This window comes from Rhinatrema bivittatum, chromosome 2 (assembly GCF_901001135.1).
Source record: "Rhinatrema bivittatum chromosome 2, aRhiBiv1.1, whole genome shotgun sequence".
NCBI classification, from domain to species: domain Eukaryota; kingdom Metazoa; phylum Chordata; class Amphibia; order Gymnophiona; family Rhinatrematidae; genus Rhinatrema; species Rhinatrema bivittatum.
The window spans coordinates 407173227-407200188 of NC_042616.1; the positions used below are offsets into that span (position 1 = coordinate 407173227).

Sequence of the window (26962 nt, forward strand, 5' to 3'; positions counted from 1 at the left end):
AGCACACCATCCCCTTTTCTACATTTCACCCTACTCCCAGCTTTCCTCCTCCATCTCCTTGCCCTCTCTACTCTCTGTCTCTCCTGCCATTTCCAGCCATCGCGCCATCTCTTTCTCTTACCCCTCTCAGCTCCTTGTCACCATCTTTCCCTACTCTTCCTTTCCTTCTTTTACCTTCTCCCTGTCCTCTCCCCTTCTCCCTACCTCTGTCCCTATTGTATTCGATTAACCCCTCCACATTATCCTTCTCTTTTTTTTCGGAACCCTACATTCTTCCACTAAGTTACTACTTATTTATTTATTTATTTATTTGGAAGTTCTTCTATACCGATATTAGAGGGAAACATCATATTGGTTTACAGTGAAACTTAAAGAAAGGAAATTACAATAAACAGGGAGAGGGGAGGGGGAGCATTTAACTAGAGAAAAGCGAGGAAATGAGAGGGAACAGTCGTAACGGGCAACTTGAGGATAGTAACAGCAACAACATGATGAACGGTTATGATTAAGATTATGAGACGATTATGTACAGTATATAATATAATACATCTATGTGCAGTATATAATATAATGCATCTATGTACAGTATAGGATATACTATAGTACATACTAGTAGTCAACAGAGGAACAGCTGAGCCATAACAATTGTATTACTTCAGAATTCCATATTTTTTTAATTATATCTCAATGTGTTTCCAGTTTTTGGTAAAAACCCATGTCCTTCCATTAATTTTACAGTGTAGTGGCATAATTAAATCCTGAGGGGTTTTCTGCTCCTTTTCCTTCCTCTTCTTACTTGGCAGAAAGATTGAGAAGAAGCCCTGGAAGGAACCTGACCTCAGCTCTGGAGATCACACTGAAATAAGGAGGTAACTTCTTCCATGGAGATGGAATTGCTAGAGACCTCCTGCAGCAACTGCACCACTATACTGAGTTAATCTTTAGCCTATAGATGTTCAGCCTTGCCCTGGAACAAAACTCCTCTTGCACAAGGTCCATTTTATTTATTTATGCTTGCTTAATATTTTTCTTCCCCCATCACATCCCCTCAGTTTTTATGGCTGGACAACTACTGTATCTGAGAGGCAGGAGGGTTAAGGTCACATACTGTTCCAATGGCCTTGGTATTGGATCATTTTTCATTTCTAGGCGCTGGTATAGAACATTAATGCAAATTGCTTCCTCTTGTGATTTCTGTTGACAATGATATTTCATGGGTCCCTCCTAATCATTGCATTCATGTGGAAGGGGCTTCTTGTAAAATAGCTTTAGGTAGACTAGGTACAATATGGACCCACACCAAAATCGTAAACTTCTCCTTGTTATTGAATCTTCCATACACTGTAACTTTACTGTTATTTTTTTGTAATTGTTATCGGAATCTGTAGCAGAAGTAGCTCTCAGTGCGTTATTAGTTCCCTCTAGTGACTGGAATGGAATATCAGTGTGATCAGATCCTAGAAGCCAAAGGCTGGGAATAGGCTGTGTGCCTGATGCATTCCTCTTGTGCTCAGAAAAGATACAAATATATGATGAGCTCTTTTGCATGACTGCAGGCATGCCACTAGACACCAGTGTATGCAAGGACGCCATGTATCAGCCTTTTGCAGTCACTGAAAACTAGACTAGGAAATCCATACATATTTTTTTTTTGAGTCAGTTGTCTGAAATCTGGAGAAAAGAGAGAGATTTGGTGTTGTAAAAATACACAGCCAGCTAAAAGCATTTATGAAATATCAGAAGAGTCAGTCTGCGCTGTATGGGACTATTTCTTGTTTTTCTTCCACCTGTGCCTGTTTACTCATGGTGTCTCCCTAATGCTCTATCAGATTCAGGGAATTTTTTAGGCGTGACACTGTACTTGTGTTGCCAAAGTAATTCATAAAAGGGTAAATATTCAGTTGTTTTCCTAACTGCAAAGTTACATATATGACCTGGTTTTTAAACTCTATAGTTATTCGCATAAATCAGGTCTGAGTATCAGGTTATTTTGTGGCTAATTATATGTGAATAACTTTACCTATTGCAAAATGGGTGCAAAGCTCTGTGTGTAATGAGCATACGGCTCCATGCTGATCCAGAACATGCCCCTCTAGAATGCCATTTATGCACGTTACAAACTTACCTACATATTTCTAGGCTGCTGAAATTCCACTTCAGCACATATAGGTAACATATGCACGTAGCTTCTTATTTTATGCATGCATGTCCCAACTAGGTTGTTGAAAAATGATCCCATGAAACAAAATAGCAAAGTACAAAAAAGACTGTCACTTTCACTTTTTCCTTTTCTCACCAGCCCCTTTTCTGCCTCTGTTTGAGTTCCCCTTTTTTTTTTTTTTTTAAACTGTGAGGCAGAAAACTGAGAAGGAACTCTCAATAAGTCTGCATAAAAAAAAGTTCACAGAACAGCAACCGTCACCCGTGTCAACTGGCAGAGCACGACAGCCTTTCTTGGACAGTGGCCAATTGGCAAATCTGATTCGTGGAGCTACTGAGTAGTGCTGGTCCCTCCCTTAGTTCCTCCTCCCTTCTCCCTCCTCCAGCATTATCAGTCCCAGCAGTTTTAACACTTGATCAGACACGTTTTAACGATGGTGCAACAACTGTTCTCCAGAGCTCTGGTGCCTACAAAATGGCTTGCAGACTCTATCAAAGCCAATCGACTTGGCCCGAGCTTGCGGGTGCTGGATGCCTCCTGGTACCCTGCAGAAGAGAGAAATGCCCGCAAGGAGTACCAGGAGCGCCATATCCCGGGCGCATCGTTCTTTGACATTGATGAATGCAAGGATAAGAGTTCCCCATATGAGGTGATGCTGCCCAGTGAGAATGAGTTTGCCGACTACGTGGGGAACCTGGGCATAAGCAACAGTACCCATGTGGTTGTTTACGATGGCGATAACTTGGGCACTTTTTATGCACCCCGAGCCTGGTGGATGTTCCGCGTTTTTGGCCACAGGGAGGTGTCGGTGCTGAACGGGGGATTCAAGAACTGGCTGCGAGACGGCCACCCTGTAACCTCGGAGGTCAGTAAGCCAGTTCCTGCTGTATTCCATGCAAAGTTGAACCGGTCATTTGTGAAGAGCTACGAGGAGATGCTGGAGAACATAGAATCCAAACGGTTTCAGGTAGTGGATTCCAGGTCTGAAGGGAGATACCGTGGGACAGAACCAGAGCCTGGCCAAGGTAAGGGAAACACACGATTTACAACTTACTCACTTGCTATCTGGTGAGGTGGCCCACACAGAGGCTTCGGCATACAAACATGTTCCAGTAAGTTTCCTGTGACCTGCAGAAAGGTGCAAGCCCAGCACCCAGGAAACTGGACAACAAAGACACAAATATCATTTTTACACCTATTGTCAATTCTGGTCTGAGCGCAGTTTCAGGCTAGACTCACTCCCATTCACACTGGAAAGTGAATAGGGAGCGGGTGCACATTAATGTCATATTGCCAAAACCCTTCCTGGGAGGTAGTTTCACTCCTAGATCAGCTGTTCCAGGAATAACTTAATCATGAATTAAATATATGCGAACAGAATTTTGAAGTCAATTCTGGAACTAAATTTGAACATAAGACTATTCCACATGCAGTCCTGCAGGATCAAAAAACAGCAAGAGAAGTCAGACTTAACTAACAATTCTGTATCAAGTATTCCTGGAAAAGAATACTAAGAACAGTCTGTTTGTTAAATCAGCACTAGAGCGGCACTCCTACCAAGTCAAAGGTATTTCCCTATAGAATATACACACAAAGTGTTAGCAGGGATAGCAGAAATCTTGGGCAAGATAAACTAACAAAATCATTTAAAGTACATAATCACCACTAGGCTAAAGAGCAAAGACAAACTTCACCATGGTATCAACGGATAAAGATAATTTTTTTTGTAAAGTGTCCAAACTTGTCTCAGTGGTTTTTTTTCAGTATACAAATGAATTCTTAATTCTTGATCCTCGGCCCATTTTAAGACAGGCTCATGAGGCAGGTAACAGAGACATGCAGAGTTGAAGGCACATTTAGACGCACAGATACAGGCACTCCCCTTATTACTATATCTTCAGCCAGGCAGATGTGGGTGTTGGGGAAGGGGAAGAGAACAGTACACTGGTTTTGGCATGCCATGCTGTGGTTTGTTTAGCCAAGAAAATCTGCGATTGGCTCGCATTTGTATTTGCCACTTTTCTCTGTCTTGTACGCTTGAGAAATATAGATGTGAGAGAGCTGTGAAATGAGATCCGTTCAGCATTTGCATGAGAACTTATCCCTTTTGCAGTTAGAACGCGCCTCAGAATGTTACCCACAGTACCCTGTAAGGTGACCCGCTTTGGCAGATAATTTATGAATTCCTCCAGGATCACATGTCCTGGAATATTTATTGTTTTGTGAGCTGGCACAATGTGCACTTGATATACCTGTGTATGCACAGTGTGTCAGGCTTCGTATACTCATTCACACAAACACATGCGCACACCATATGCACCAGAGTTTTGAAATGGAAACAATTTCACAGGCCCAGGCCCTCCAGGGCACACAGAGCCAAGCCATAACAATGGCACCAAAACCTGTTGGGCCACCCCTCTTCCTCTCTGTGTAACTGGCTGATCCTGGGTGGAAAAACTTCCACCGAGGTCATCAGGGCTGAATATGGGGATGGGCACTAGAGGCATACAAAGCCCGTGGATCACAAGCAGCAGCCATTCCATGAACCTACAACATTCCCTTTTTCTTTTGTTATCTAATCCAGAATTATTTACTTTGCAATACTTGATGCAGTAATCTGATATTCAATTTACATCACTGTTCGTTCAGTACTGTTTATGCTATTTCCTCACAGTGAGGGTGAGGTAATTGAGCTAAAGGGTGTATGGAAAGTTAGAATCGCAATGCACAGAACCTTCCCCTGGAGGGCAACTCCTGTCTATGAGGAGCAGGGTCCCTGTCACAGGAATTGTGCATCAGACCACGTAGATTTATGATTGAAGTGAATCTACATCAGCCCAGTGGGTGGCTTGACATGGCACTGTCTATATCTCAGAAAGTTTTGTGGCTTGAATGGGGTACAACCATGCCTGTGGAGGCCCAAATATTTACAGGAATCTGACTTATTTATTACTTCAGCGGGCTGGAAAATCTGGGAATTTTCTACTGTCTAGCAGACTCTAACAAGCCTTTTCTCTTGATGTGTCTATATAGTCCAGAATGTTTTATTGCATTTGCAGTAGCCTCTCTATCTTTTCTTCCACAGCCACCTCTTTCCCTGTGAGAAAGAGCTGGAGGAGGAGGGTCTGTATCAAAGAAAACTAGAAGTGTTGATAGGGGTGAAGAGAGCCAGAGATGGTGTTAGGGTGGGGTAAAGGTGGTGGTGGCGTGTGTATGTGAGACAGAGCAAAAGTGGTGACGTGAGGGATGGTGATAGAAAGCTCAAGGTGGTGATTTGAGGGAGGAGAGCCACAGATGTGATAGGAGTGGAGAGTGAGAAGGGCAATGAATGAGAGAGAACCATGGATAATTGTTGAGGGAAGGAATGGTTTGAGAGAGAAAGAAAGGGATGATGAGGATTGGTATGTGAGAGCCATAAGGGATGATGGGGAAGCATGTATGATAAAGATCCAATTGGGGGGGAGGGAAGGGAAGAGTAATCAAGGAAATGACTGGGGTGAGAGTGAATCAGAGAGAGAGTGATGGGGAGAAGTATGAAAGGAGATAATTGGGGGTGAGCAGGTCACAGAAAAGAGGATGGGGTGAGCGAGACAACTTGGAGAGGATGGAAGGACTTGAGGTGAATGAAATGAAATAGTTGAGCAGGGCTGAGAAATCAGTATGGGGATGATGGGAAATAGTGGAGGTGATGGCTGTTAGAGGAGAATAGTGGAGGATAGGGGTATGCATTCGTTCCCTACGAATTGACAATCCACAACGTATAGGGACATATTTGTTGTATTCGTGGGGAAGCGAAACGTATCGCGATTCCCCACGAATACAACGCCAAATTATTCGACTGTCTAAAGGAGCCAATTTAAACAAACCCCCCACCCTCCTGAACCTCCCAAGACTTACCAAAACTCCCTGGTGGTCCAGCGGGGGGTCCGGGAGCCATCTCCTGCACTCACACCCTCGGCTGCCGGTTTCAAAATGGCGCCAATAGCCTTTGACCTACTATGTCACAGGGGCTACCGGTGCCATTGATCAGCCCCTGTCACATAGTAGGAGCAATGGATGGCAGGCACCATCTTGTGCTCCTACCATGTGCTCCTACCATGTGCTCCTACCATGTGCTCCTACCATGTGCCAAATTATTTGACTGTCTAAAGGAGCCAATTTAAACAAACCCCCCACCCTCCTGAACCTCCCAAGACTTACCAAAACTCCCTGGTGGTCCAGCGACCCGAGATGTCACATGGTAGGAGCAATGGATGGCAGGCGCCACCTTGTGCTCCTACCATGTGACAGGGGCTGACCAATGGCACCAGTAGCCCCTGTGACATAGTAAGGGAAAAGGCTATTGGCGCTATTTTGATTACTGGCAGCCGACGACCCGAGTGCAAGAGATCACTCCCGGACCCCCGCTGGACCACCAGGGGCTTTTGGCAAGTCTTGGGGGACCCTCCTGACCCCCACAAGACTTGCCAAAAGTCCAGTGGGGGTCTGGGAGCGACCTCCTGCACTCGGACCGTCGGCTGCCAGTATTCAAAATAGCGCCGATAGCCTTTGCCCTCACTATGTCACAGGGGCCTATGGTAGGAGCACAAGATGGCGCCGGCCATCCATTGCTTCTACCATGTGACAGGGGCTGACCAATGGCACCGGTAGCCCCTATGACATAGTAGGTCAAAGGCTATCGGCGCCATTTTGAAACCAGCAGCCGAGGTGTGAGTGCAGATGGCTCCCGGACCCCCCCCGCTGGACCACCAGGGAGTTTTGATAAGTCTTGGGGGGGTCAGGAGGGTGGGGGGGGGGGGTTTGTAGTTAATTTAATTTTAGCCGGGACGAATAAGAATTAACATATAAACGTATTGGGAGCCCCCCTTGCCGAATGCAACGTATCTGCCCCCCCGATGAATACGAATCCCAAATGCAAAGTATGGCGTCCCTCTGCACATCCCTAGTGGAGGATGAGAGGAGCAATGGAGGGGAGAGTTGGGGAAGTGAAGTGATGGATTGGGAGAACTGAAGGGTGAGAGATGAAGGATAGAAGAAGAGAGAGGGAGAAGGAGGGATGAGATTCAAGTGTGAGAGAATAGAGAGAATGAAGTGATGAAAGGGAGAGATTTAGAAGTAGAGAAGGCATAAATGAAGGAAAATTAGATGAAAAGGAAAGATAGGAATCAGAGGAGGAGGCATGGAAGTGATGAAAAAGGTAAAATGGAAAGGAGGTCTTGGAAAAAGAGTCAGAAGACAGAAAAGAGGAAATCAAGAAAAAGAGGTCACGACCAATGCAAAAGAAACCCCAACCAGGTAATAAAAGTAGAAAAGGGATCACGTGATGTCGTAAAGGAGCACAGACCATTGTTAGTGCTCTCTGGGGGCCCTCCCACTAATTTTTTCGCTTAATTGTGGCTCCAATTTCTTTTCTCTCTGCTGTTTTTGAGTGAAGCCCTGCTTAATTATCCGCTGTCGCTCGGCAAGCTCCTAGCGAACCTTTGCCGCTCCTACTTACGGTAATGACCACGCAGCTGGCTAAGAAAAAGGAGAGGCCTCTGAAGATGGCGCCCGAGGGAGGGGAAGATGACGCAGTAAGTTTTTAGCATGGAGCCGGCGAGCTCCCCTTCGGCAATAGCATCCTGCTGTCATAGCAGCACTGGATGACCGCTTCACTGCATAGTCCCAGCAAATAAAGGCTTGTATACCAAGCTCGCCGCATATGGCCAGCACATTCAAGAGGCAGAGCAGAGAGTTTCCGATTTGGAAGATAAAATGACACAGTTGGAAATGGAACTTCAGGCCTTTCATAAAAGTAAAAACCAATGACTAGGAAAATCGCTCCAGGAGCAGTAATCTCCAGTTAGTGGGTATTCCTGAGGTCCTCCCTGACATCAACTTGAGGGCCACTTTGGAGAAATGGCTTGTACCATCTTTGGGCCTTACTGTTATTAATGGGCCTCTACGAATAGAAAGGGCCCACAGGTTAGGCTCACAAAACCGGATACAAAACAGACCTCTGGTTGTTTTCCTGCGAGTTCTAAATTTTGCTCATAAAGTGGACATCCTGAGAGCCTACCGGAAGCTGCAACCTCTTCTGCATGAGGGCCATAAGTTCCAGGACTATTCTCAATCCGTGACGGAGAAGCACAAATCTTTTTCTGCGCTGTGTGCTCAAATGATACAGAAAAAGCGGAGGATCACCTTGCTGTTTCCTGCCAAGCTTAAGGTGGTACATCAGAGCAAAACTTTATATTTTGAGACAGCTGCTGAAGCAGCACAATTTTTGCAATCTTTGGACAATCCTTGATCGCTTTTCAGTTTTTCGTGATGTCTGTTACTCTTTTTTTTTTTTTGGAGACCACATCTACTTTGACATCTAGGGGAGAGCCCCCGTGGTTTTACACACAATGACCCATACCCCTGATGAGATTACAGGGCGATGTGAGACCTGTACTGAGATTTTTGTTTTTATTCTGTTCGTTTTTCATTCATATTGTCCCTTCTGGGTTTTGGTAGAAGGGAGGGGGGGGGGGTAGTTGGGGGCAGGGCTTGTTCTCTGGGTATTGGGCAGTACTGAATGTTTATATCTCTATAAGTGATGGGTGACCAGCTATGGAAAATTATCTTTATTTTCTTTCATGTCTTTGGAGTTACTTGGGGGAGGGGGGCAAGATCCAGGCTGGGAGGTCTCTTCCTTATGGTGTTCATCTTGTTCATCTTTTGCATTGCATTCTATAAAAAATTTCATTTTGGGTAGAGTTGAAATGTATATCTTGGAATGTCTGTGGAATAGGATCTGTTAGTGAAATGCAATAATTTGTTATAAGCTGAGTCGTATGCATGCTGATATTGCCATGTTGCAGGAGACACATCTCATAGATTCTGAACATGATACATTAAAGAAGAAGTGGGTGGGAAATATTTTCTATGCTTCTGCTACCTCTCATAAAGCTGGGGTGGCTATTCTCCTATATATGTCTTTGCACTTTTAATTGACTAAAACCATCAAAGATGCTGATGGTAGATATATTTTTGTGGAAGTTTTATTATTTGGGAAAAAGTTTTTACTGGGAAGTGATTATGCCCCAAATAGTTATTCTAAATTTTTTTTTGCAAAAATTGCTGATATTGCTTCCGAATATTCTCATGTTCCAATTCTTATGGGGGGGGGGAGAGAGATTTAATGTGGTAGCTGACCCTTCTGTGGATAGGATACCTGCCAAGCTATTAACAAACCAAGATCTGAGGACGGGCATACTTTATTTGTGCACAACTTTCTTTGGTGGATGTGTGGAGATTTTTACGCCCTTTTGGTCTGGACTTTACTCACTTTTCTAGAGCACATGACACTAAGTCCAAGATTGATTATTTGCTCCTTGTCTGAAACTTCTTTTTCCAAGGTTGTGAATGCTGGGATTGGCCCATTTGAAATCTCTGATCATGCTCCAGTGTGACTTCAGTTGGAGGACTTTACGGAGGGTAACACGCCTGGTCCTTGGAAATTTCCATCAAATTTGTTTCATGATTCAGAGTTTCATTTATATTTGATACAGAAATGGAAGGAGTTTGAATGCTTTAATGAAGCACACAAGCAAGACTTCTTACTATTTTGGGAAACGGCGAAAACAGTATTAAGGGGAGATATTATTGCCTATACAGCCTGGAAGAGAAAGTTATGATTTAGGGAAATAATTGTTTTAGAAAAACAGATACAAATTGATAAGAAGAGATTTGCCTGTGATCCTACTCCAGAGAATAAATTATGATTCCTAAATACTCAATCTGCTTTGAACACTCTGATACTGATACACCAACAAACAAAAAAATAAAATCATGCTGTATTACAAGTGTTTTTTCCATGGCAATAAGGCTGAGAGAATATTGGCCAAGGCAGTGAAATAATGGCACGGCAAATCATATATAATCACAATGAAAATGAGGGGAGGTACTATTGTCAGAGACACTAAAAAGATTGAGTCTTTTTGTTAATTTTTACAAAAATCTGTATGCTCTGGAGCCTAATAACATGCAGGAGGTCACAAAATATTTAAGGGATATTCCCCTCCCTCTATTGAAGGAACAAGATTTAAACTTATTAAATATTATGGGGCACGCCCTCAGGCCCTGTTAGGAGTGCGGAAGCGCGGTCCCATCTAAGGTAGGATGTGAGCCCTTGGGTCTCAGCGCGGCTCTGGGAGGAGCCCCAAGACATACCATGAGAGGTGAGCTGGTACGAGCATGGGAGGAGCAGGAACAAGGCAAGACAAGAACTCAGGAGCTTGGAAGACTCGGAAGAAGACTTGGATACTCAGGAGACTCGGATGAAGATTTAGGTTGCTCGGAAGTTTCAGGCAAGGGTTCAAGAGTCAGGCAAAAGTACTGGGTGAGAACTGCATTGCAGCGCACCCTACACAGCTGCCCATGGCTGGTTGCGGACCACACTGAACGCGAAGCAGACTCCAGGCGAAGACATGGAACTTGAGACTGGAACATGGTGAAGATTCAGTAGAGGCCTGCACCGGGGCACGCCCTACACAGCCGCCTGTGGCTGGTCGCGGACCAGGCTGAAGCGGAGCAGGTTCTGGCAGAGTCTTAGGCATGGACGGAAGCAGGCACAAGGGAACTCCAAAGACCAGGACAAGATTCAAGACTCAGGATACTCAGAAACAAGACGATAGAAAATAACACTCGTCAGTTGAAACTGAGGATTTTAAATTTCCCTCAGATTGTTGGGGAAATCTCTTATATTACCCTTAAGTGTTTTCTAACTGAAGCCCTTGCTTTTCCTGCAGATAAAATCCGTTAATTCATGTCGTTTTTTGAACAAAAGGGCTTCAAATGTGGGGAACCCTTTGGGTTTGCTTATTTCTCATAATCTAACAAATTTCTTAGAAAATTCAAACTTAGAAGTATTAGATAAATGAGACCAATAAGGTTTCTCCTATTTCCACCAAAGATGTGAATGATGTCATGAGAAAATTTTTCAGAACGTTTCCAGTCACTTTTTATGACCAAATAATAAGAATATATCCTGATCTATCTCCAATAACACAGACTAAGGGCCTCATTTTCTAAAGTATCGCAGGCCTGCGATACTTTAGAAAATTGCGCTAATGGGGGGCGGAGGGTCGACATGGGGGCGGTCCTGCGCTAGCCGGCAGCAATCGCACCGCTGCGGTGCGATCGCTCCCAGTTTGGCACCCAATAGCGCCACAATAGAAGGTGTAGCTATTGGGCGCGAAATAGGACGCAAAAAGGCACCTACCTTTTCGCCGTCTGTGGCATCTTCACGGAGTCAGCCCCGGTGACGCCCCGACTCCTCCTCTTCCGGGGCCGACTCCACCCCAATTTATGTAGCGCAGGCGTGCTCTACCTTTACCTGCGATAGCTTTAGAAAATGAGGCCCTAAGAGGAAAGAATTCTTGGTTTTCAGGCAAGAGGTTATTTCCTTGGGTTTTACTTTCACTCTTTGATATTCTTGCAGATGCATCCTAAAAAGAGGTGAGGAGTCCTTTGCTTTCTCACAGCCAGAGCAAATACAGCAATTTATATTGGCCTGTAAGCCACCCACCTCTTCTCCATTAGCTAGCTAGGTGGAGGGTACTTTGTAAAAGATTCCGGTAATAATACTATGTACTGCCATATTATTTTTGGTGAATTTCTTAATATAGTCTTCTAAATTTCTCTTTCCCCTCTTTAACACTTAAGATTTAATTTTTCCTAATTTGTAACATGACACAAATTAGATAAGAAATGTAAAGTATTGTTTATCTTCTCTTTGTTATATAATGATGTATCTGATTGTGAAGAGAATGCAAATCTTTTCAGTTTGTAAAATTTAAAATGATAAAGAATAAAAAAAAAAAAGAAAAAAATGATAGGGACAATATGGGAGAATAGTTTCCAGTCTGATAGATCAATGGAGGGCTTTTTAAAGAATGGGCTGAATGGAGGCCCTTTACAGAAGTTCTAGTAATTCACCCAGAGAGGGGGAGAGATTAACAATTTTAGTAGTTATCTCCGAGATCTATTCCCGTGCAAATTTCAGCAATGCAGTAGGATATGGATTGAGAAGACCTAAGGTAGAATTTAGACAGCTAATAATTTCATGAGTTCACGAAGAGGACAGAGTGTGCAAACAGTGCTCGGCAGGATGCAAGTTTTTTTTTTCCTGGCTTTGGGATTAATGGGGGGAATAAACACTGCTTCAGCAGGAGGCAGAGGAATAACTGATATGGAGCTGAGTTGAAGAGTGGAATGTGAAGGCAGAAGGAGAATCAGCGGATTCCTAACCCAAGATTTCACCGAGGCAGATAAGTGGTTAGCAAGTTGAGATTCTAGCTACTTGCAGCCTTCCGGGGTGAGGTAGTGGTCTGGCTAAGAATATTTTGTTCTGATTACTAAGAGCCATCCAGAGGACCTAAACTCAGAGGAGAAAGAATTAAATCCTGCTGGGGAAGCCCAAAGTGGTTTGGGGAGTTTACCCTGAAAACTTTGGGATTAACACTGAAGCTTTGAATCAACATCTGAAGAAAAGTTTGCTATTTGGATCTTGAACTGAGTACTATACCTGCTTCTGCTGTTTCTATCTGACTTCTTACTGGGACTTTATCCTGATAATTAAAATGTGGGGTACTTCTTATACACTGGTGATATACAGTTTTACCTCCCGATTGCGTTTTGCAGCATCTGACAGTAATTAAGGATTGGCTTATTGCAAATGGCCTGATTTTAAACTTAAAAAAGAAAGCCTGAAATGTTATATTTGTTTCAGTTTCCAATTAGTAAAGTACCAGAATGTCTAGTGTTTTCATGGTGTTAACATTATTATTTCTGAACAAGTGCGAAACTTAGGAGTAATCTTGCACTCCTCTTTATTTTTTAAACCTCAAATTAAGGCAGTGGTTCGTAGTTGTTTTTATAAACTTCGGATGCTCCATCAACTGAAAACTTTTTTTTTTTTATTGGAATCAGACTTAAGAACCGATCTTCATAGTTTAATTACACCATATGCTTATTGCAATTCATTGTATTTAGGATTACCTAACTCTTCAATGAAATCTCTGTAACTGATACAGAATGCCGCAGCTAGAATAGTGACAGGCCAAAGTGTTCATGATATAACCCCTACCCGCGCTCAACTTTGTCTCTGTATCCCTTGTTTTCGGATGGAAACACTGCGGACGGTGATGGCAGCGGTGTGGATGGGGGAATTTCTAGCATCCCTGGATCTCACCGAAGCATATCGTCATATCCCCATAAGGCTTAGTCACCAGAGGTTTCTGCGTTTCAAGGTGTTGGGACAACACTTCCAATTTCGAGCCCTCCCTTTTGGCCTCTCAATGGCGCTCCTATTCAATATCGGATTAAATTTAAGATCATGCTGACTGTTTTTAAAGCTTTTCATAGCTTGGACCCTAGCACCTTGAGTGCTATTTTAAAAATCTACCAGCCTATACGTACTGTAAGATCCTCTTCGCAGTTTTTATTGGAGTTGCAGTCCTTGTCCTTGCATATGGCTAGACTTTCTGAATCAAGGGAGCGTTTTTTTTTAATGGTACAGGTCCAGTGTGATGGAATGAATTATCAAATGAAAGAAACGTTGTGACTGTTCTTTTAGAGTTCAGAAAGCAGCTGAAAACATTTCTTGCATACAAGGGAATCTGAAGACTACAGTGCTTTATCTAGTTATTGAATATGTAAAAGTATCTGATTGTATTAACAATCATAGGGGGTTATTTTCTAAATGTTTATCGCATACGATAAGGCCCTAATGCACGCGATAAACCCCTATCGCACACGAAAAGGGCCTTTTCACGTGTGATAGGATGCAAATAAGCTGGAGGGGAGAAGGCGAGGAGGGGAGGAGTCGGCTGTGGCACCGCTGCCGGAGATAATGTGAGGGACATTATTGCCGGCAGTAGCGCGGCGAACAGCACCTCCTTTTACAGTGGTGCTATTCGTGCGAAAGGCTGCAGCCAGGCCCGCCCCCCCCCCCCGCCCCCTTCCTCTTTTTCACGGGATTCATCATTCTGTGAAGAATGATGAATCCAGCCCATAATAATTTAATGAACAGAGTGCTTCACTTGGAATGAACAAATGTTGATTATTTGTTAGCTGGTGGGTTATGGCCTTGCTTTTATTGAACTGGCAGATATTGAATCAGAGTATGTGAGATTTGTTTTATTAGTTTTAGTTCATTTGTTAATACATTTTATCATTTTTATGTATGTAATCCGCCCAGAATTGCAGGTGGGCGGAACAGAAATTGTTAAATAAATAAATAGATAGATTTTATTGTGATTTTTGCCCCTGGATATGTTTTTTGACTCTATATAAATTCATTTTCTGAGGACTTTTGCTGTGTGTAAGTCTCCCCCTGGGCCTCACAGAATTTTTCTGGTCCCCAACTGGTGAACTCTGATGGAAATGATCCCATTGTAGGGCTGCAGAAATATTATTCCCCACCACTGCAGCCATTGAAGGTGACCCCCAGCTGTTTGTGAGCTTACAACAAACAAGCAGAGAGGTACAAATAAGCAAATATTCCACAAAAAGGACCACTGTGCATATAAAATACAGCTGTACTTCACGGGCCTTATTGTTAAAATCAAAATCCACAGAGGTAGATTTTAAAAACATACGCGCGCGCGAACAAAGGTACGCTGGATTTTATAAGATATGTGCGTAGCCGCGCGTATCTTATAAAATCTGGGGTCGGCGTGCGCAAGGGGGTGCACACTTGTGCAACTTGCGCGCGCCGAGCCATGCGCGCGCTGCCCATTCCCTCCAAGGCCGCTCCGAAATCAGAGCAGCCTTGGAGGGAACTTTTTTTCTACACCCCCCCCCCTGCACCTTCCCTTCCCTTCCCCTACCTAACCCACCCCCCCCGGCCCTATCTAGACCCCCCCCTACCTTTATTGGAGAAGTTATGGAGGACCGAGTGGACCTTGTGTCCGCGAGGTCTAGGTAATGTGGGCCCAGGCCGACTCAGCAGCATGCCGTTAGGAGGGGGAAGGGGGGGGGGAGAGTGAGAAAGGACTCGGGGAGGGGGGGGCGAGGAGGGGTTAGGAGCAGCGTTCGTGGCGTCAAGGGATTGGGGGAATTTGAAGGCGCGAGGGAGAGGGGGGCGGGGGGCGTTCTGATTGGCGGGGGGAATTTGAAAATTGCCGTTCGGGTGAAGCGGGGAGTTAGTCCGGGGATCGCGCGGCGGCGAGGCAAGTTCAGCGGGAAGCTGCTACCCTCCCACCCATCCCGTTTTAAGTAGACTGTTCTGTTTATTGTAATGTTGGCAATTGTCGCAGTTGCGGGGGGGGAATTTTGATGGCGCTTGGCCCGAGCCATAAGTGTTATTGTATGGTTATGTCATGACGGATTTCAGATGTGAAAAGGATGGTTGACAATTGGGGCTGTTGTCAGGGTGTGACCCCTTGCTGGAGAGAGGTGGGGGCCACTTGGCCAGACTCAGTACTGAAGGGTGTAGGGGGTCCACACGGGCTGGCTCCTTGCAGGCTGTCGGCGGGAGTTGGAGCCCGGAGTGTGGAGCCAGAAACATCGAGCCGAGTGGCTGGTTGAGGCTATCCTGCCGGAAAGAGGCGGATAGGTTTGGGGAGGAGGTTGACAAGTCTGAAATCCGTATAGGCATATATATATTTGTAATGACTTGTATAATATAGGGGCTCGGGTCAGAGATATTAAAGCTGCGGCCTTGTTTTACCCAGCACCTTGTCTTGAGATTTATTGGAATGGATGGGAGTTGATAAGTGAGTGAGGTCCTGGATGCCCATATTACTACTGCCTCTGGGCAGTAGTAACTTACGCGCGCTGGCGCGACAGGCCCCGACACATGCCACTGTGTCGGGGCACTCAGCCACGCCCACGGACCGCCCATACGCCCCCGGCCATGCCCCGACCCCAACCGCACCCCCTGGCCACGCCCCCGGCCGCCCCTTTTTGCAAGCCCCGGGACTTACGCTCGTCCCGGGGCTTGCGTGCGCCGCTGAGCCTAAGCAAAATAGTCTCGGCGCACGCAGGGGGGGGTTGGGGTAGGTTTTCGGGGGGTACGCGCGTATCTTACGCGTGTACCCCTTTGAAAATCTACCCCATAGCTTACAAAGAAAATAAATTGCAACAGAGATCCACTCAGCATAGGCAGCAAAAGACAATGTTTTGGTTATTTTATTTAACATAAACGGACTGATTTTAAAAAGCATTTACACGCTTAAAATTGTGTTTTATACATGTAAATGCACTTTACCCATTAAAGTGAGATTTTGAAAATTACTGCAATATATGACATTGAATTATCCATAGGACATGTAAGTGCACTTTAAGTGCATAAATAGCTTTCGAAAATTGCTATGATAATATTGCTACATTTGCACCTGTAACTCCTTTGAAAATTACCTCCTAAGCTTTTTGCTGCCTGTATGCTGTGGATCCCCATTACAATTTCTTTGCTTTCTAAAGAATTGGTAGCCACCACTCCTAGGAATCTGCTGGTCAATTTTCAAAAGGCTTTCGCGCACCAAAACTGGGAGATACGTGTGTGAATCGGATTCGCCAGCGCCGCGCAGATGTTAAAAGCCCCACAGCCACGCGCACATCTCCCGTTACACGCACAAAGCTCTTTTTTGCCAAAAAGGGGCAAGGCAGTGGGCGGGGTTCTGTAGCATGAATCCGGTGTGTCAGTAGTTATAAGCACGCGCCGAGAAGTCCCCTATCACATAACTTTACTTCTGCCGTGGACGGCGTGCAAGTCATGTAACAAAACAAAATAGGCTAGTCAGCGGGGTTTTAAGAGACGGGGGTAATAGGATTAAAGGAAGGCAAGTTAGTTAGCTGGATTAGGAAGTCCTCCCTTTTTCTGGGGCAAAGTGGGAGCAAACTGGGATAAAGGGCTATTGCACTGGTGCACGTAGCTATTAAATTCCCCCCATTGATGCGCTTGAGGCGACATTTGTGCGCATACACGGGTCAGTATATAATCGTGTGCACATACACGCATGTATAGCCAGTATTATAATGTGCGTATGCTATAAAATCGCCGTGTCCATGCAGTGCGCTGGCAAAAGCAAGCACATGTGCACCTGCTTGCGGGTCTTAAAATTTACCTCACAGTGCTCCTGTTTTAATTGAAGTGATAGATGTTTTTAAGCAGTGTCATAGGTATCATTGGGCTATTGCAATTATTTTTGGCTGCTCTTCTTTTGGCTATACAGATTAAAAGTGAAGCCCCTGACGCAGGCATTAGCTGAAAAGTGGCCATGTCAGGTATTTTTAAAAATTGCATTTGTTTCCTATATGGATTTTGGTTTATTGTAGTACTATTGCCTCTTTTTCTGTTTGTTTGGGGGTTTTGTTTGGGGGGGAGGGGTGTTTAAAACTACTTTACTAAGAGGGTGGTAGATGTCTGGAATAACCTTCCAACAAAGCTGGTAGATTTCTTGATTGTGAGAGAATTCAAGCATGTTTGGGACAGAGTACAGAAACATGATTTTTAACATTGGTTAATAGCTGTCTGTTTGTGCGTAATGGAACGGTGACATAGCAAGATTAAAATGGCTCATCCAGTCTGCTCATCAAAGTTGCAGGTTAGCCTCCTTGTATTCTGTTAAAGGCTGTAACTGCCAAGCCACGCAGGCTACCTCCCTTTGGAAGAGATGGCTTTATGGCAGCTCAGCCAGCGGCACTTTTCACATATACAAACTCTAGGCCAGTCATCACTAACAGCAGGATTTTATTAGCTGGTCATCTCTTCGTAAGTCAGAAGAAACTTCTTAAATAATTGACATCAACTTTGCTGTACAAGAAAATACAGCTAGAGATCGTATAGTGGATGTTTTTAAATATATAAAGTAACAAAGCACAATACATTTCCCCTGCTAATCAAGCCACAGAAATGCAGCCTACTAAAAGTAAATACTGCATCATGAGCTCTCTGAGTTATTTCCTCATCCAGCCAGAACTAAACATAAGCAGCCTTAGGCAGGCTGGGAAAAAACTCCATTTATAATGTTTTTAATACTTAAGAAAACAGAACTTAAGAGGTCTTATTTGATCAGAAGATACTTACTTAATGACCTCTGACCCAGGCAGTTTGAGGAGAGAGAGAGAGAGGAGAGAAGCATTGGGGGGGGGGGGGGGGGAGAGAAAATTCTCCAGCAAAGTACTCATGCTCAAAACTGACTTAGAACAGCAAAGTAGATTTGTGCTTCTGTTAATAGAACATTCATATTATGAAAAAGAATTTTGCAAAAGGGGTACGGACTTCCGGTTATTCATGGAAAGAAACAGTCGGAACAACCTCACTCTCCCTGCCCATAGGAAGGGTCCGGCAACCCTCACTGACCATGCAGGTATGAACGCCAGAACAAAGAAAATGTACTCACAATTGGAAATGAGGAGAATTTCTAGCAGAATTTGCACAATAGGAAAACATGTTTCTCATGTTATTGTTGTCTGTGTGACTTGAATACAGGGGCGGATTGGCCTATTGGGGGATTGGGCATCCCCTGGTGGGCCGATCGCTCCAGTCACATGGTCTGCCGTGCGCGGCCGTGACAGAGCTGCGCTTGGCAGACCCCGTGACGTGTCCTGGGCTGTGAATACCCGGCCCAGTCAGACATTGTGAGTCCGCCGCTGCTTGAATAGGTGGTAAGCACTAAGGAGTAGGGGATGTCCCTTACCTGCCTCTATGCAGTGCTGCATATGCTTGGCAGCACTACAAAGAAATGAATAATGAATAATAATGCAAATGAATAATAATAATGTAAAAGACAATGCTAGAAACAGGGTTGAATGGTTGTAATGTTGTAAGCAATCCACCCTTTACTCCCTTGAGTGCAGAGGCAAGGGGAGAAGTGGTAAGTAGAAAACAAAGGGCAGCAATTTGAAGGCTGACCCTTGCAGCCCATGGGGTAGACAGGTTGGTACCAGGAAGCTATGACTCTCCACAAACCAACCAGGTTACTACTGACAGGTGTTATGCTCCGCGGCCGCAGATGGCTGCGACCGCTGCTGCTCACCTCTTTTTTTACTGCGTTGGCTCCTTTGGGCGAACTCGCGGCCTCTGCCAGCTACCGCCGGCCTTCCGGCCTCCGTTCCCGAGCCTACCTGAGTGGCATGGGTGTTGCGACTGCCATCTTACCCTCGGGGTTCCCTGGGCACGCATGCGCACTCCCCGACCTGCTTTAACCACGTCATGGCAGGAGCCTCGGGGGTGTCCCCATCAGATGACATCACTCATCTTCGATATTTAAGCTCGCCAGCCCAGCCGGCAACTTGGCAACGAGTTTATCTTGCTGAATCTACCTACTCTCACTTCAGCGTTTGTTCCAGTTCCTGCATCCGTGGTGTAAGGCTATTGGGTACCCGTTCCTCGGGGGCCCTTCCTCATCTCTTGGCTATCCAATCCTTGGAGGGCCTTTCACCCAGACTCCTGCCTGCCTCGCTTCCCGAGGCTTTCTACAGAACTACTACTTGTCTTCAGTCGCTGTGAGTAACCACGCTGTGGACTCCTGTTGTGTTATCTACATGGGAATCCTCTCTGGTGTACCCCACTCTGATGACCATTGAGTGAGGTGCCATCTCCAGGTCTACCCTGCTCTGCAGACCTGTGCCGTGATATCACTAGAGGAACCCTTACTGGTGTACCCCGCTCTGCGGAACAGTACCGTGATCTCCCACTGAGGAACCCTCTTGTGTACCATCTCTACGGACCCAGTGTAACTTCAGTGACTGTAACTATCGCCTGGCACCCGTGCTCCTCGGGTCCACATAGGGATGTGAATCGGGCTTCAGACGATTGAAAATATCGTCGATATTTTCAAAATCGTCAGAAATCGGGGGCTCCCCCAATACGATAGGAAAACCCCACGATATTGTTCGTGGGGGTTCTCTTATCATTTTGGGGGAGGGCGGGAAAAACGACACACAAAAATAACCCCTAAACCCACCCCAACCCTTTAAAACTAATCCCTTAGCTTCCCCCACCCTCCCGACCCCCCAAAAACCTTTTACAGTACCTGGTGGTCCAGTGGGGGTCCCGGGAGCAATGTCCCGCTCCCGGGCCGTCGGCTGCCATCCAGTGCTCCCTCCATGTGACAGGGGCCGGCCAATGGCATGGATACCCTGTCACATGGTAAGGGCAAAGGGCCATCAGCGCCATTTTGATTAATGGCAGCCGATGGCCCAGGAGCGGGAGATCGCTCCCGGGACCCCACTGCACACCAGGTACCTGTAAAAAAGTTTTTTGGGGGGTCGGGAGGGTGGGGGAAGCTAAGGGATTAGTTTTAAAGGGTTGGGGTGGGTTTTTTGTTTATCGGCTCGGGCGCAGCCGATAAACAAAACTGCATCGGGCCGGACGAAAAAAAAAACACGATGTGAATCGGAAAATCTCTAGTGCCACATCTAATGCCTGACTCCAGTCATCTGAGTCTGACGTCAGCATCTGCGCTGTCGCTCCGTGGCCCTCCACCTGGGATCACCCTCTCCTCCTTCTCTACCTCTGCTGTATACCATCCCGCAGCTGAGACTCCGCCTCCCAACGGCGAGGCTCAGTGGGACTCCTCCACTGGGCGGTACCAACCCTCACCTCGGCCAAAGGGTCCACATACTTACAAATCCTAACAGCAGGTTGGTGGTAGCTGGGTATTTCTCAGCAAGGAGATAAGGAGAAAACAAGGGACAGATCAAAGAAGCATGACCTAGGGGCGCCACAGACCATGGGGTAACTGGGTTAGTACTAGCAGGCTGCAACTTCCCTGGGTCAGTTCTGGCAGGATGGTGGTGACTGAGTACCATCCAGCTAGACCCCAGAGATCTAGGGGGCCAGATGTTCAGGCAACAGCATCAGTAGTTTTAGTTGCGAGAAAAGAAGTTGTCAAACTAGAGTTCGTGATATGAAACTACAAGGGGGAAGACTCAGGAACAATGCCATGAGATATTTCTTCACAGAAAGGGTGGTGGATGCATGGATTGCCCTCCTGGAAGAGTAGTGAAGACAAGAATGGTATTGGAATTCAAAAGGGCCTGGGACAAACACAGAGGATCCCTGCTGGCTAAAGAACAGAAATGAAGAAATGGGGTAACTTCTGTTTCACCTAAAGGTAGCATTTCTGCAATGGGAGTACCTGCAGAGAATGGCAGATACTTCCCTTAACAAAGTGGCAGTTATTATCTTAAGCAGCTTGTGCAGACTGGATGGACCATTTTGGTCTTTATCTGACATCATTAACTTATGTTATTATGTAAGCAGCTGTCCAGATGATTGGAAGGTTTGGGGGTAAGAAATGGGGGTGAAGGGCTGCATGGATATTAAGTATGCAATTTTGGATTCTCTTCTAACCTGGATAGCGGAGAACCAATGAGGATAAGAACAAAAAGTGACTTAGATAAGAAGTAATTTCCTAAATTGAATATTAAATGGTACTGCTGGTATAGCATGACATTTCGAGCTAAGGGTTAAAATCCTCCCTCATGAGCATGTCATTTGTCTCCTTCATCTTAGACTGTAAGCTCATTTTAGCAAGGCTACTTTTTTACCATATGAATTACTTTGAAGAATACTATGTATGCTGATAGCGTAATGAAAATAATGAATATCCTAACAACACTGAAGGAAGAGGTGATGCCTAGGGAGTGCATGCACACTTTAACACTACAAGTCAACAGGCATAGCAGCCCACTGAGAATGACAAAAGCCCCAAGTTACGGATTTACAGAGATAATCCCAAGTGGCAAAAAATGGGTGTGTGAGACTTCTAGGAGTGATACTGATGAAACTCTAAATCCAACCTTTTTACAAGCAGATGAGCTGTCAAGAATGGACATACTTGAACATTGTGGTGGACATGCAGAGATATCAAAGTTTTGCTCCAGTCTAATCCAGTTTTGCCAGTGCTTTTCCCAATCAGAAAACTGGGATACTTTCATTGGCAAACTTGGAGCAGTTTTTTCAGCAGATTAAAACCAATATACAGTAAGGGCCTGATTTTAAAAAGCATTTACTCGAGTAAAACCCAGTTTTATACCAGTAAATGCACGTTATTTGAGTAAGTGGGCTTTTGAAAATTGCTACAATATATGCCATTGAATTATCCATGGGATTTACTCACATAAGTGCACTTTATTCGAGGAAATGGCTTTTGAAAATTGCTACAATTGTAGTTACATTTACATGTGTAAATCCTTTTGAAAATTGCCCCCTATGTGCCTTTTATATTCTGTATGACGTTAATAAAGATAGATCGATGGATAGATATAATTACAGTGATAGAATCACAAGAGTTTTATTGCCATCTCAACTCTTTACTGTCCAGAATTTACTGTATTTGAGCATGAGGCATATGACAGTGTGCATACAGTTACAGTGTGCATCATATATATCCCTTTGATGGTGTATAAAATATGTCTGTGGTATGCAGACTGTTGATGGCAGTGTGGTGTTGACAAAGATGAAAAAGATGGAGGAATTTATAATAGTATCTTTGTCCTGTAACAAAATATATTGCATCCCAAGCAACATAGAGGTCTATATTCAGTCTCTGTCCAGCTGGATAAACTTATCAGGCAAACTTTGGAGCTATATTCAGCAGACTGCACTACTGAATATAACTGGCTATATTAAAGATAGCCAGCTAACCTTATCCAGATAACTCTGAAATAGCTCTTTGGCCAGACCAGACTTATCTTGATAAGTTGTCCGGCTAACTCTGAATACCAGAGTTAGCCGGATAACTTAGCCAGCTAATGTAACTCCTCCCTGAAACGCCCCCAGAACGCTTCTAAGTTATCTGGCTAAATTTTAGCTGGATGATGATAGCCAGCTAAGTGCCCTGATATTTATGTAGCTGGATAACTTCTGAGTTATCTGTCTAAATACTTCTGACTATGGACCTCCATGTTTTCTGTGGAGTAGTATGTCTTCCCTTAAGAGGATAATTTTCTAAGAACTCTGCAAGGCCTCCATATCTGCGCATATATGGCACATGGAGATCTACAGTATTTTATAACCTGCACATATCAGGCATGAGCAGATTATAAAATACACTTATGTCTACCCCAAAACATACACACGTATGTTTGGTTGTGCACAAGTAACTGCAATGCATTGAAAGCACATACAATTCCCACCTACATTATAAACATACGTGTGTACATTTTATGTGCAAAAAAATATATAACTTGCTCGCATAAAACTCTGATTTATACATGGGAGTAGGTAAATTTTAAAATGTGTGCGTAATTGAAATCACCAGTTTGCCGATACTTCCACCAGTTCACCCAGTCCTTCTCCAGGTAATTGAGAGCCTCCTAGTTATTCACCCTGAACTGCCCCCAGTACATCCAGACCGCCCATCTGACCAACAGCACACAACAGATGAGTCTGAAGTCATTTGCACAAGATAAACTGCAGGTCTAAAATTGCACAAATAAGTTGTTATTAGTAAATCTCATAAAATAGCATCTTAGCCCCTACCTGGAATGTCCCCAGACCACCCCTTTTTAGTGCAGGTAAACGTGCACGTGACACCGAAAATACGCACGTACTTTTGATGTTTATAGAATAGCATATTCGCAACTATAAGCTACTTGCGTGCATATATGCTCATTTTACACACATAGCTCCTTTGAAAAATCATCCCTTAGGTTCTAATTGATTTATGCTACAGAATGCAATACATGTATTTATATATATGGTCACATAGGGCAGGTACGGTAAACCATAGAGTGCCATAGAGTGCCAAATATCTAAGATTACAAGACTGATGGGTGCCTCTGTCAGTGAGATCATGGTCACTTGGGTATTACAGCTTTTCAGTGACAGTAGATTGGCCATGAGTGTCCCCTTAGGCACACATGCCATAGTTCACTATCACTGACACAGAGATAACGTGTGCACAGTATATTGCAGTGGAAAAGTATATGAAACATGCCTTCCAGAGCATTTGATATATATCTTGATATATGCAGTATCACATTGCACATTACTAATACATGTCTTTCCTGCTTCCTCTCTAGGTATTGATCCAGGCCATATCCCTGGCACAGTGAATATGCCCTTCTTTAACTTCCTTACTGAGTCTGGGCATGAGAAGTCACTGAAGGAACTCCAGAGCATGTTTGACGAAAAGAACATTGACCTCACCAAGCCTCTGGCGGTTACCTGCCGGCGAGGGGTCACAGCATGCCATGTGGCACTGGCAGCCTTTCTCCTCGGGAAGGAAGACACCGCTATCTACGATGGGTCCTGGGCTGAGTGGTTCCGGCGAGCCAAGCCAGAGCACAAAATCAGTGAGTGGAAGCGCAGCTCTGCATAAGAGCTCCCATGATGCTTCACTCCCTAGGGCTGGCTGATGCCTCTGGCTCCGATTGAATCCGTGCTCCCTTTTAATTGAAGTCTGATGGAGGAAACTTCTGCAGTGTTGCCAGCCTATCTCCATGCCATCATAAGATTTTTACCCTACTATTACTACTACTACTAAACATTGTTAGCTCTGTGGAATTAACAATCAAGTTCAGACAGACATACAAGATAGAGGTTGTTGTTGGTTTTTTTTTTTTAATTAAAATCAGTAAAGGTCATGACTGAAGAGAATAGGTTTCAAGACCCAAAAGCAGGCTTTATGAGTAAATCCTCAGATGAGATATAATCTTGGAGTTTAACTATCTGATTTAATCTGCAAAAAAAGCAGGGCTTCTGAAATGTACTTAAGGAAAACAGGAGTACCCAAAGTTCTAAAGGCAAACTTATGTACCGTACAAATGTACATTTATTCCTTTGTGCACAGAAACCATCTAACAGAAACTTAGGAGCAATATGAAGGCAGCATATTTAAAGCAGTAAATTAGATAAAAAGTGAAAAGCACTGCTTAAAATCATTGGCAAAGCCAAACTTATTTTCTGTTTAAAAAACAAGTAACTAATAGTCTGGAACACTGATACGGACCCAAAGGTTTACAAAGTCCAAAAAAGTCTGGAAGGTGGCACGAAAAGATGTCATAATCCAATCAAGTCCTCATAGCCAAGAATAGGCAGCTATAAACCACAATTCCAAAGAATGCTATGCAGTGTGGAAAGGAAGCTTCCCAAACGATGGTATATAAAACTCAATAAATAAATAAAAATAAATAAATAAATCAAAGCATAAATGAAGAAGAGGGGGAGGTGAAGGATTAAAGGCCAGTAAATTGCTTTCTGCATAAATAATAAATTGTAACTAAGTTGCTAAGATGAGGAGGAGTCACTTTTAAGACTTTCACCTTCTCATGGCTGTAATACCTTGTATCTCCTGAAACCATCTGTCATGTCCTGTCCCTTCCACCCCTATTCATTGTGCAAGATGCCAAAGTCCAAACTACAGTGGGAGGGGAATTAAATTAAAAAACCAAGCCTGGATGAGCCTAAAATGATGTTGTAGTGAAAGGTTAGCAATATTGTTATAGGAAGAACACAAGCACTCTCAGTTTTTTAATCATTCCTGTAGTCAGAGTTTATGCAATTGATACAAAGGTGTTTCTTGCTTTGGTGGTGAAAAACTGCTTACTGAAAGAGATGCCATAGTCGGTTTATTCTCCGAGAGATGTTACTGTTACCTGATTCAGGACTATGATAACTAATGTAATCATTTTCTTGGTTTTTTCAGAAAGATCATTCATGTCTTGGATCAGCAGTGTTTTTTTTGTTTTTCTGGCAGGTCTCTGCTGTGTCTGAAATTATTCTTGATTGTAGGCTAGAGGAACAAAAGATAGCATAGCCAAAGTTACTTTTGTGAATAAAAATTGTAATGCATGAGAGTTCTTCTGCTATATGAGATTGGTTTAATGAAACATAGAAACAGTACAGAACCAGGGAACAAGCATATCATTATACCACTTTTTTCATGTTTTGGTTTTATTTTCAGAAGCTTTCTTTCTTTTTTTTTAATTTCTATGATCCTAATTTCATGCTTGCTCTAAAGTTTTGAGTTATAGTTACCATCTATGAAAATAGTGAGGTACATATTCAAAGCCATATAGGCAGATAACTCACAAATTATCTGTCTAAATGGCTAGTTTTAAATAATCCTCTTGCTTATCCGACTAAAAGTTAGCTGGATAAGTCTTTATCCAGCTAATATTTAGCTGAATAAGCAATGGGTGTGTTTCGAGGGTTCTAAAGTGGGGTTGAGTTAAGCCCAATAATTTATCTAACTCCAATATTTGGAGTTAGCTGGATAAAGTATTCAGCTAACTCTATGCGTGCCTAAGAGCACGTCTAAAGTTATCTGGGATCATATTCACGTATAACCTTTAGACTAAGAGACAAAGGGCTGGATTTGGAAAAAAAATAAAGATTGCTGGCCTACGGGCCCTAACACAGCCCCAGTCCTCCTTCTTACTTAAACTCCAAAGGCTTGGACCCTGCTGGACTGAACCTGCATCCTCTTCCCCAAAATTCCTTCCATGTCATTATTTAACAAAAAAATAAGGGCTGGTGCCACTCTCCCCTTCTTCCTGCTCCCCACTTCCATTTCTGTCTATTTTATAAAAATTAGAGCTCTCCAAGGTTCCCCCTCCTACTCCCCCAAACCTGTACCCTTCAAGCCTTCTGGTTACCTTGATTTCAGGTTAATCTTCAGCCCAGATTATGGAAGCGGTCTGCTGTGATGCAGGCCCGGTGCGTCTGCCATTGCTAGGCAGATAGGCTGGAAGTGTAGGCCTCCAATGTAATGCATCTGTGGAGCTACACTTGATGTTTCACTTCCAGCCTATCTGCCTAGCAACGGCAGAAGCACAGGGCCTACTGAGATCCGACTGAAGACTAACCTGTAGTAA

At 44.2% G+C, this 26962-nt stretch overlaps 1 protein-coding gene across 1 annotated transcript; it reads left to right on the forward strand.

Moving 5' to 3' along the window:
* Positions 1–2554: 2554 nt before the first annotated feature.
* Positions 2555–25942, forward strand: LOC115084783 (thiosulfate sulfurtransferase-like). Its single transcript, XM_029590072.1, has 2 exons — positions 2555–3186; positions 24167–25942. The coding sequence occupies exons 1-2, from the start codon at positions 2595–2597 to the stop codon at positions 24463–24465; spliced, it is 891 nt and encodes a 296-aa protein (XP_029445932.1). The 5' UTR covers positions 2555–2594; the 3' UTR covers positions 24466–25942.
* The last annotated feature ends 1020 nt before the right edge of the window (positions 25943–26962 follow it).

Bases quoted from the DNA above. Each gene is read 5' to 3' on its own strand.
- LOC115084783 (XM_029590072.1), top strand. From the start codon at position 2,595: ATGGTGCAACAACTGTTCTCCAGAGCTCTGGTGCCTACAAAATGGCTT. The intron at 3,187-24,166 runs GTAAGGGAAACA...CTTCCTCTCTAG, and splicing joins AGAACCAGAGCCTGGCCAAG to GTATTGATCCAGGCCATATC.